General features: G+C 46.7%; 1 protein-coding gene across 1 annotated transcript in view; it reads left to right on the top strand.

The window, feature by feature from the left end:
• tenm3 (teneurin transmembrane protein 3) overlaps positions 1-12,005 on the top strand; it is a 212,090-nt gene that overhangs the window by 101,931 nt on the left and 98,154 nt on the right. The window contains exons 4-5 of the mRNA XM_030092889.1: positions 6,602-6,775; positions 10,303-10,367. Coding sequence (XP_029948749.1) covers positions 6,602-6,775; positions 10,303-10,367 — 239 coding nt within the window. The remainder of the gene's footprint in view (positions 1-6,601; positions 6,776-10,302; positions 10,368-12,005) is intronic.

Raw genomic sequence — 12,005 nt, forward strand, 5'->3', positions numbered from 1 at the left:
GTGTGTGCTCAGTGTGTGCGTTCAGTGTGTGTGCTCAGTGTGTGCTCAGTGTGTGCTCAGTGTGTGTTCAGTGTGTGTTCAGTGTGTGTGTTCAGTGTGTGTGTTCAGTGTGTGTTCAGTGTGTGTTCAGTGTGTGTTCAGTGTGTGTGCTCAGTGTGTGCTCAGTGTGTGTGCTCAGTGTGTGTTCAGTGTGTGTGTCCATTGTGTGTCCAGTGTGTGTCCATTGTGTGTTCAGTGTGTGTGTTCATTGTGTGTGTTCAGTGTGTGCTCAGTGTGTGGTCAGCATGTGTGTTCAGTGTGTGTGCTCAGTGTGTGTTCAGTGTGTGTGTCCAGTGTGTGTTCAGTGTGTGTTCAGCATGTGGACCGTGTGATTTGAGCGTGTGTTCAGTGTCAACGTGTGTTTTAAGCTTGTGTTCCAGTGTGTGTGTGTGTGTGTGTGTGTATGTGTGTGTGTGTGTGTGTGTGTGTGTGTGTGTGTGTGTGTGTGTGTGTGTGTGTGGGCTTAGTGTGTCTAGTTTGTGTTCAGTGTGTTTCTCTAAATGTAAGTATAACAAAATGATGAGTTTTTTTTTTTAAATCCCTCACCACAGAGACTGGGGGCAGTTTAATATGGTGGTAAATAGTGCTTTGCATGCATACACACACACACACACACACACACACACACACACACACACACACACACACACACACACACACACACTCCAGCAACCTGCGAGCACCTGGAGTGTTTTTTCCTGGTTTTCACATCATCAAACGAGGCACACTACATAATAATGTCACATTAAATCTGAGGGTGTGTGTGTGTGTGTGTGTGTGTGTGTGTGTGTGTGTGTGTGTGTGTGTGTGTGTGTGTGTGTGTAAAAGAGAGAGCAGTAAACGACCAGGACTTGCTGACTGGGTGAAAAAGCTGTCGGCTGCTGCGCTGTTCCAGAAAAACGTGATTAAAATCTCACTCGTCTCCAGATTTCTGTTGTCACCCACTGACTGTGCAGCTCTGCAGGGAGACCACCGCATGGCACACACTCCTCTGCCTGAATACACACACTGACATACAGTCAGTACACACACTCATAAACACACCCGTGAGCACCCGGTAGATCCTCATCGGTCCTGGTTTATGAGTTCAGCTGGTTAAAAGTTGAGTCCTGATAAACCGGAGTTGTTGGAGAGCTGCTGAAGCTGCTCTGTCCGCTCCTTTTTCTGGAGTGTCTGCTGGTTTCTCCTGGGTTTGTTTTCTGTTTGTACTGGTTTGTGGCCGGGTCTGGGTGAGCAGTGTGCTCTGCTGTCAGGGCGGATCTCTCTCCTCTGTATCGATCAGTGCCGCTCAGCAGCAGACAGTCATATCAAGGTAAAGGTCCAGGTGAAGCAGGGCCGGAGTTCAGAGCGTCTTCTTCTGTTCGTGGGGTTTCTGTCGGGTTTGGGGTTTCGTTCTGGGAGCTGCTGGCCTTTGGCTCGGAGATCCGGTCTGATCCGGTCTGATGGGGTCTGATCGGGGCCCGGCTCACAGCGGACCCTCTGATCAGGTGGATTTCACGCTTCCTCTTCCTGTGATGATTTCCTCTGACCTTTAGCGGGTGATCATCTGGTTAAGTGGATTCTTGTTTAATTCTCCAGAGATCTGCGTCTCGCTGATAAACCGTGAAAACATTTCTCGCTCACAAAGGAAAGTGAATTGCTCTCCAGGAAAGTCAACAATTATGCACATTTCCCTGGTGCGGCTCTCAGAAGTGGCTGCTGAACAAACTGAAGAGACGCAGCGATATTATGAGACTCGCTCAAGGTTCAGGTTGTTGTGCGACTGAGTGACTCTCCGCTGCTGAAATCCTCTTTCTGCACTTTCCTTTCCGCTCACCGAGCCGATTCAGGCAGACGAGTCGAGTCTCCGCCGCCTCGTGTCTGCGAGCCTGAAGTGTCTTCACCGTGTGGGATTTTACAGTGATTCCTTCATGGCAGACGCACTTCAGCATCTGTGATTTTGATGATATTTATTTAGAGTAAATCCAGAATTTACACGCCGAAGTGAAATATTTCAACTTTTAAATGTTTTAACACTGCTGTGTCGTTTGATTCGGAGAGTCTTTAAAATATTGTTATGCTTGAGTGATTTTATTTTATTTTATTTTATTTTATTATAGAGTTTCTCTCTATTTACAGAAAAATTTCAAGATAAAATGATTTGAAATACATCAGCTGTTTTTAAGGATTAATATTCCAACACATTAAAAGGATTTAACATTGGAGCGAAACTGACACTGAATTAAAGTACAGTCCGAAAATAAAAATATTCAAATGCATCGTGAAAATGGAATTATTTAATTAAATATAATTAAATTACATCAGCTTAAAATAGATTAAACATTGAGTTTAGTTATTCTAATTTAATTCAATTGCTAAAACTAATGAAAAAATATAATAAAAAGTGAATCAAAAATAATTAATATAATTATAAAACGTATGAGGGAAAAATAATTTGAAGGAAATTCACTGGAAATTACTTTTTATTTAAATGAAAAAGCATGTTTTTTTTTTTTTTTTGCCATCCTGATGTTTTAAGAGGTAAAATGGAACATGTAAGGCGAACGTCAGGAATGTGTGTATCAATAATTCAGAACTGAACTCTAATCGATTGACAGTGTGATCATGCTGATTTAAACCCAGGAAATCGATTCGTGATCATTTAAAATTCTGCATTTAAAGATGGAAATGAATCAATACTGCGTCCAAATTATGCAAACTGAAATGTAGTGTTTAAGTTTCCTGGTCTGGACTCGTTACTGATCACATTCACAGCCATGAGACGTCCTTCGATCAGAGCTGAAGTGGTGAAAAACATCATACTGTCATTTAAACATGCATATTAGAAATTATTTATTGAAATCTAAGAGAGAGAGAGAGAGAGAGAGACGCTATTTATCAGTATGATCTCGATACTCAGCACATTGTGAAATCTCCTGATGAGTCCTGTGTCTGAGGTGTCCTTCATGAATCCAGTTTCAATGGTCCGTTTCCAGGTCCGGCCTGTAAAAGGTTCCTGATGAGCGGCTGTGAACCTGGTCGACAGGGTTCAGAGAGTTCACATCAGAAATAATCAATTTTCCCTAAAAAAAAAAACTGTAAAAACATAATAACTGTAAGGTCGGAGAGACTTTATTGCTCTTTAAAAAATGAGCTTTAATTGGCAGCGTGTCGGAGTGTTCTTGTGAATGAGTGATTTCTCTTGAACGGTGAAGTGACAACACTTCAGGGGGGAAACGCTCGGATCTGCTGAAGCAAAGCCTGATTATTTCCACCAACAGTGGATCATTGAGGAGGACTGTGACGGTGTGGAGTGGGTTGAGGGGTGTGTGTGTGTGTGTGTGTGTGTGTGTGTGTGTGTGTGTGTGTGTGTGTGTGTGTGTGTGTGTGAGTGTGTGTGTGTGTGTGTGTGTGTGTGTGCGGGGGGGATTGCATCCCGCTGCAGCAGGCCGCCCTGTGTAAAGTAACTTTCTGGGCAGTTTGCAGGATTAACTTGTTTTATCTGGCTCCATTAAGACGTTTCCCCGCCGGCCTCCATCTCTCCGCACATCTCGCCTGCAGGCAGGTATTAATTGAAGGGTCCTCCTTATAATAGCTTCTAATTGTTAATCACACAGCCTTGTTAGCGACTCGTCTAATTGTAATTACAGCTGCTGGTTAGCCGCCCGCTCGTTAATTAGACACGGTGACCTTGGTAATTACTGCAGCCATACGTGGACGTGAAATTCCCCCGTTACCGAGAAGCAGAGGGTGACTTTGGAGGGGGAACTAGAAACGTCATCTTTTCATAGTTAATTACTCCCTGGGTCGGACGACACGTGGACGCCTCCGGAGCTTCAGGAGGGACGGATCGGGATGTTTCCTGTCACGGCGGTGGATTATTCCACGGACCGTTCACTGTGAAAAAGTTCCTGTATCCAAACACTTTGCCTCCTTTTTTCTCTCTTCTGTATTTAAATGTCTCCCATTTGGAGAGTTTTAGTGAAGAACATCCTGAGGATCTGAAATGTGGAGCAAAACACAACATGAGGACTTCACTCATGGCCTCCAGCTCTGATTTGTTCCGTCTGTATTTCTACCTGAAGGCTTTTTTGTATTTGCTGTTTGAAACCATCTGAAATGTGCTGAACTACTTTAAACGATCCTTCATTAATCTGAGTCTTTTATACGCTTCAAATGACATGGGTTTTTTTTTGTTTTTCTTTTAATGAACTCGACTGTCAGGAACAGACGAATCGTGGTAACTGTGCAGCTGGAATTTCCGTTCTGCAGGAATGATGGGTGGCTGCATGTTTGTGGAGACGAGTGTGAGCAGTGGCAGAAGGCGGCCGGGCTCCAGTTAAGAGGAGCAGAACAGGAAGGGGAAAACACACACACACACACACACACACACACACACACACACACACACACACACACACGTCACAGGCTTCATTTGTCAGGTTAATGAGCATAATGCAGCTCTGTCACCCCGCTGTGCACACACCTGCAGCACGCTGAACTGTAGCCTGAGGTGAGCGCACACACACATACACACACAGACACACACAGACACACACACACACACACACACACACACACACACACACACACACACACACACACACACACTGGACTCTGAGATGGGACCTGAAACTCAGACCGGTTCCGTTCCTGCAGGTCTGGTCTGGTCTGGTCTGGTCAGGTCAGGTCAGGTCTGGTCTGGTCAGGTCTGGTCAGGTCTGGTCAGGTCAGGTCAGGTCTGGTCTGGTCTGGTCTGGTCAGATCAGGTCAGGTCTGGTCAGGTCTGGTCTGGTCTGGTCTGGTCAGATCAGGTCAGGTCTGGTCAGATCAGGTCAGGTCTGGTCAGGTCTGGTCTGGTCTGGTCTGGTCTGGTCAGGTCAGGTCTGGTCTGGTCTGGTCTGGTCAGATCAGGTCAGGTCAGGTCTGGTCTGGTCTGGTCAGGTCAGGTCAGGTCAGGTCAGGTCAGGTCAGAATCCCTGCAGAGCTCCGACCTCTGCTGGGGGACGCAGGCCTCAGCGGTGCTCAGGGTCATTTACAGAGCTGTGCAGCAGAAACTCGATCGGGGGGTACAGTGGAAGACTGTGGGTACCGGTCACTGCCACAGGGGGCGACAGTGTGTATCCGATCTCCATGAATCTCTTCACTAAAGTTCTGAAGTCGACCATCGCCACAGACCGTGTTCTCCTGCTCAACATTAGAAAGTCTCTGGACTGTTTCCTATGAGCTGGCGGAGTCAAAGGTTCCCAGAAGGAAGACGTCCGGCTGCTCTGCCTGGAGCGGCTGGTTACCATGGAAACCCTTCCCTCCGCCTGCTTCAGGGCGGATCGTCTCCGTCTTCCACTTTTCCTCTCATCCTGCTTTGTGGTCTGAACTTTGAAGTGACAGGATCCGGCATATCACCCGGTCGGAGCGAGCTTCAGGAGATCCGTCGATCCCCGGCAGCCTCCAGCCGTTCCCCCGACGCGCGGCGGGGAGGGGTCACGGTGGCAGGGAGGGGTCACGGTGGCGGGGAGGGGTCACGGTGGCGGGGAGGGGAGGGGTCACGGTGGCAGGGAGGGGTCACGGTGGCGGGGAGGGGTCACGGTGGCGGGGAGGGGAGGGGTCACGGTGGCGGGGAGGGGAGGGGTCACGGTGGCGGGGAGGGGAGGGGTCACGGTGGCGGGGAGGGTTCACGGTGGTGGGGAGGGGTCACGGTGGCGGGGAGGGGTCACGGTGGCGGGGAGGGGTCACGGTGGCGGGGAGGGGAGGGGTCACGGTGGCGGGGAGGGTTCACGGTGGTGGGGAGGGGTCACGGTGGCGGGGAGGGGTCACGGTGGCGGGGAGGGGAGGGGTCACGGTGGCAGGGACCTTCCAGGTTTCTAAGGCTGTCATTGAGAAGACGAGCTGATGGGAAATGTGGCGGCGGCTGAACTCCGAGGTCACACTGACCTCCCGTAATCTCATCAGCCTGATCTCTGACGCGTCTTGTAGGAAATTAATCAGAATCGTCAGTTAATTTGCTGCAACAGGAAGAAAATCTGATTAGACTTCGGTGTGTAGATCAAGGTCACAGTGACCTTGCATAATGTCTTTATTGTGAAATCTGGAAAGTGTCTTGAAGAGAATCAGCCCACATGAAGAGCAGCGTGATCAAGGTCATCGTGACCTTATAGAAGTCCCATAAGGCCACAGTGTTAAACCACCATGGGACAAAGAGAGGATGACGTGAACCCAGAGTCCAGCTGGAGTCAGGGAAGGAGAGGGAGCCAAAGCCCTCATGTTTCAGACGTCAGTGTTCCTGCTGCAGGTGATGAAGCTTCATTGAGCTGTTCTGGATAACAGAACTGTTACTTTGGGATGTTCTCAGTCAAGCTGTTTTGACTCTGAATATTGATCATTATCAATAACGTCTGATGAATGTATCCTATTACCTCTAATTATAGATTTTAACGCAGCTATCTAGAATATCGCGATGCATCCCAATGTCACGATATAGGTGATACTACCGTCCTGCGATGCTGCTCGCTGACCTGACTGACTTGTGCTTCATGTCTCTGTTGTTGATGAGCGTCCGCTGTCCGTCTGCTTCCTCTGTCCTCAGGCACTTCCTCTTTAAGACAGGCACAGGCACCACCCCCCTCTTCTCCACGGCCACGCCCGGCTACACCATGGCCACGGGCTCCGTCTACTCGCCTCCCACCCGGCCGCTGCCCCGGAACACCCTGTCCCGCTCCGCCTTCAAGTTCAAGAAGTCCTCCAAGTACTGCTCCTGGAGGTGAGGGCGCCGCCGCACGGGCGGAGACCCGGACGTCTCCCGCTGTCTCCACGTCCACAGTGTCGCTCAGTTTGACGGCGATCGCCCCGGAGGAGCCAAATAACCGCAGAACAACCTTTAAACATGCAGAAGTCCTGAAGTGTCCCCTCGTTTCAGTGCAGCGAAGAATGAATCCATGGAAATGTATTTCAGTATCATTTTACAAGACCTGAATCAGCTGAAAATTACAATGAAAAATAAGCGCGATGTCAACATAATCTCATTTTTATTGATGTCTCTTCTTGAAAAGTGCAGATTTTAGCAGAATCTTTTCTCTCTCCAAATGTTGTAGCAACAAAAAAATCCCAGAGACGAGCTCAGACGCTTCGCTGCGGGAAGGATGTGAAATCCTCCCTGTTTCCTCTGAATGGAGCTGATTCGAACGGCTTTATACTCATGATGAAAACAACCAGCCGCCTCTGATCGGAGCATTCATACATGCAGAAGTGTGGTGGACGTGGAGAAGATGCTGTTCCTCCTGTTTGTCCTGCGTCTTCAGGTTTCCAGGTTAATGTTAGTAATTATCAGATGTTAGTTGATTCTGTTAAAGATTAAAACTTTATCGTGACCTTTGACCCTTTGGAGGGGGACAGGCTGCGGGCCTGTATTGTCCCTCGGGCCCTATATTTGACACCCCCAGTAGAACCGTGTTGATAAAACCTCGGGAGCGGGCGAGCTGTGCTGAAGCTGCCTCCCGGCGTCAAACCGACACAGCTCTGATTTATGCTCAACAGTTGAGTCAGTCTGGGAGTAACTGGATCGGTGAGGGCAGCAGCCGGCCGCCCAGTCCTGCCCCGGTCCCCCGGTCCCCCCCGGCCCCCCCGGGTCCTGAACGACCCCCGGCCCCAGAGGATGACCTCGGGGAGAAAAGCAATTCCCCCAACAGCAACAGAGTGGTTGGGGGTTCGAGACCAGGCAGCACGGCGGCGCTGGATCACGTTCTCCCCGTGAAGCTTCAGCCGTCACACACTCCTCACTGGGCGTGGCATCGGCAGCACTGAGAGCCCCAGCTGTTACAGAACGCTAATCAGGATGTAATAACTGCTCGGTAATGGTGCTGAGCAAAACTGTTCAGAATGAAACAGGTCGAGACATTTTGGTCCATGACGACGTTTTGGGACATATTTCCCCCAACAGAGCTTTATTTTATCCAGTCAGTGATTTATGGGATGTGCTGTGGCTCCACTGCAGCAGAGCAGCTGATCCACAGCCAGAGAGGAAGACGTTACTGTCCACACAGCGTTCAGCAAAACCATATAAACAGAACAGTGTTCAACTGGCAGCACATTCCCCCCTGATGGAGGCAGAACGTATGGGACTGACACCGCTGTGGAGGCGGGCAGTGGAATACCGGGTTATTAGGAGTGTGAAGAATATCAGTATGGTGATCTATCACGGTCCTCAGCTGTCTGATAGAGCATCGATTTATCAGCTCTTAGTGTTGATTTCTAATGGAGAAAATGACTGATGTGTTCAAGACGGAGTCCAGCAGGACTGCAGATTGAACCTAACCATGTAGAATATCAGGATATGTTTTGTGCATTGAAGTGATGTTTTATTACCTCTGCCAGGAGGTCATGTAATCAGGTCGGTTCCTTGGTTTGTTGGTTGGTTGGTCTGTTAGCAACATTACAGAAAAAGTAATGGACGGATTGCAATGAAACTTAGTGGAAAGGTGGGTCTTGGGCTAACTTAGAATCCATTAAATTTTGGTGAAGATCCGGATCACTGTCTGGATCCAGGAATGTTTTTTAAAGGATTCTTTATCGTTGACAGATAGGCGGTCTTTCACATGGCTGGGCAGGCCGCCGACGGGGGGGAGCGGCGTGCGGCGCGGCTTGGTGACTGATTTGACCTGCGGCGGTGGTCTGCGCGCTCTGAGTGCCAAATTCTAGTTCATTTATTGAATTTAAACATTTAAACGTAGCACTGGACGATAAACTAAAGACATAAACACACTATACATAAAACAACAAAGCAGCACTGAAAGAATGAAAGTTGTTTGTGGAGGTGGGAGCTTCTCTCGGCCTCCGCTTCGCTTTACCTGCTGTCAGCTGAAATCCTGCTGACAAACAGTTTAATGATAACCGCAGCAATAATCACAGCATCACAGAAACAACCAAGATTATAATGAAACAATAATTAGAATGAAGTGACATTAAGAAAAGAAAACTTAATAAGTGAGAAAGTAAATAAATAGTTAAACAAGGAAATAAAAAAGAGGAACACGAGCTTTTGTTAATATTTATTTTTGTTATTATATTTATTTATTTTTTATATTGATTAATGTATTTGAATTATATTTTCCTTCTCTTGGTTTAAACATGGACTGAATATTTCCTGCTGGTTGGTTCTTCTTTGTTTTAAACATGTTTTGTGCTGTTTGATATTCTGCTTGATAGGCAACTTTAAAGCTCAAATAAAGAGTGTGTGTGTGTGTGTGTGTGTGTGTGTGTGTGTGTGTGTGTGTGTGTGTGTGTGTGTGTGTGTGTGTGTGTGTGTGTGTGTGTGTGTGTGTGTGTGTGTGATTGTAGAGAACTGTTCAGCACAAATGTTAAACAGGGTGAAACTGGAGAACCATACAGAACATGAAGTGATTTATTATCAAGAACCTGTGTTTCTTTGGTTAGAACTGTTTATGATTGTAATTGTTTTTGAGATTTACGATTACATTTTCATAATTTAGATTCCGTCGATTCCAGTTCCCAGACAGGTGGTTTCTGTTGCCCTTCTAAGATCCACCTCATCAATTTGTACATTTTTTGTGTTATTTTTCTGCATTTCCCAAATATCATTATTTTTGTTTTGTTCAGATTTGATGATCATTTATTCACATTACACCATAATTTTAATTTATTAAATTCTGAGTGAACCAGTTGAACGACTTCATTGAATCAGGACCTGAACAAAATCTGTTAGTATCATCGGCAAACGAAACAGGTTTTAAAACGTGAAACATTACAAATATCATTAATGTATAAAATAAGTTACTGTTTGAGTGTGTTAATATAATACACACACACACACACACACACACACACACACACACACACACACACACACACACACAAACAGATTAATTTATTGATTAATTATCCCCACAAGAAGAACAAAACTGAAAAAAAAGTAAGAAAACAAAAGATCTGGATAAGAAATGACATCAAACTACCAGTAAAACAAAATTAATCAGAAAGGTTTTCTGGTCATGTGGGACCATCGTTCGTGGTGTAAAGATGGTATTAATGTATTATGTTAAACTTTACAAAACTACATCTTGTATCGATGGAGTTTAAATTAAACAGACATTGTTGCGTTTTATAGTTTGAACAGTGGCTAAAATTATTCATTCTGTTTTTTACATTTTTTAAGAGTTTCCGATATTTAACGATTTAATGCATGTTCAGTTTGAGGGGCTGTGCTTCCAGCTGTCGGGTTCCAGGCGGTGGTTTGAGGTCTTCGTGTTTCCTCACCGCTGCTCTCTCCTCCAGGTGTACGGCTCTCAGCGCCGTAGGACTGTCTGTGCTGCTGTCTGTGCTGCTGTGCTACTGCATAGGTAAGAACACACACACACACACACACACACACACACACACACACACACACACACACACACACACACACACACACACACACACACACACACACACACACACACCACACTCCCCTGCAGCCTAACTCTAAACTAGTTTTAATAACCTTTGAACTGACCTTAGCAAACAGTCTGAACTCATTCTGAACTGCAGACGCGTCTTCATGTGCAAATGTTCCTCATTTCCCTCCAGGGAAAATGTTTCCATCAAACTTGTGTCCCGTCAGCTGTGTGTGTGTGTGTGTGTGTGTGTGTGTGTGTGTGTGTGTGTGTGTGTGTGTGTGTGTGTGTGTGTAGTGGCTCAGGATGCCAAATGAGACCGGTGTTTGTGCTTCCTCTGATTCGGCGTTGTGGCTCCTCCGGTCTGGTTCTGCGTCGCTCCGTCTCCACTCTGAGCTTCCAGCCCGTCAGAAAACCAGGCAGCTTCATTTCCCCGGGCGTCTTTAGGCGGGGGGTGGCGGGAGGGAGGGCTTTGCCACGCAGACGTATGGCTGCTGCAGGAAGCGAGGCTCCGCTATGGCCCGCCGGCCCGCCGCTCGTCAGGGTTTGACTGCGGCTCTGTGGAGGTGGAGGTCACGCTAACGTCCACGCTTCTCCCAGTATGGAGGACGGAACACACCGACACACAGCACTGTTCCGCTGGAGGGAGGCTGGGAGACTTGTTTGTCCCGGCCGCAGGGGGACAGGCCAGATGCTTTCTTTTCTCCTCTCTGTGTTCTGAAGGCTATATGGCTCGGCATGTAATTCTAGAGCCCAGCCACTAGGGGCGCTACAACCAGAGCAGTGGCGCACCAAGCAGAGTGGAGAAGAAACTCACTGTGGAGCTGCTCTGTTTGGGTGAGAAGAAGAAGAAAGCTGACAACAGTCGCTCTGTGGAGTTTGACCCGGTGTCTCTGTCTGTTGGTTAAGTTTCTATATTTATTCTGTTGATCTGCTGCTCGTGCGTCTCCAGACATGTCATTTAGTTGCCGTTTACGTATCGGATATATGATGTTTAGTTCATTGATTTGTGCCTGCTGCTGCAGACTGTGGTGTGTTTTCAGTTCAGATTCTGAACTTTCTTGGTTTTTATATTCAGAAGTTTTTTTCAGTTTTGATTTTGCACTTTTTTCAGTTGATAATAAAAAAAAGATGATGTTGAAATCCAGAAGAGACAGCAGTTTTTAGATGTTATTTTGCACATTAATAAATATAGAAATACAATAAATATAGAAAAGAATAGAATAGAAGACTTTATTAATCTCACAGTGGAGACATGTTCAGGTGTATCGGCTCATTGAACCCACAGCGGGGTGCAAAAGTAATGAATGGTGCAATAAAGAACAAGTTATAGTGCAAATCGTAATGGGATTGACAATAGAAGCTAAAGACAATTAAGTATGTACAACTGTATCTACAACATGAAACATAAAATACAACAGGGAATGTATAATATATACAATATATACAATACAATATGGAATATACGATGCAATATATAATTATACAATACCATATATACTACGTACACTGACGGCGCCTCAGTCGCCTCTGAAGAGCTGCTGAGCTGCTCTACCGTCCGGGGCGTCCATGATGATGGATGATACTTGAGTGATAACTGTC

This window comes from Salarias fasciatus, chromosome 6, assembly GCF_902148845.1.
Source record: "Salarias fasciatus chromosome 6, fSalaFa1.1, whole genome shotgun sequence".
NCBI lineage: Eukaryota > Metazoa > Chordata > Actinopteri > Blenniiformes > Blenniidae > Salarias > Salarias fasciatus.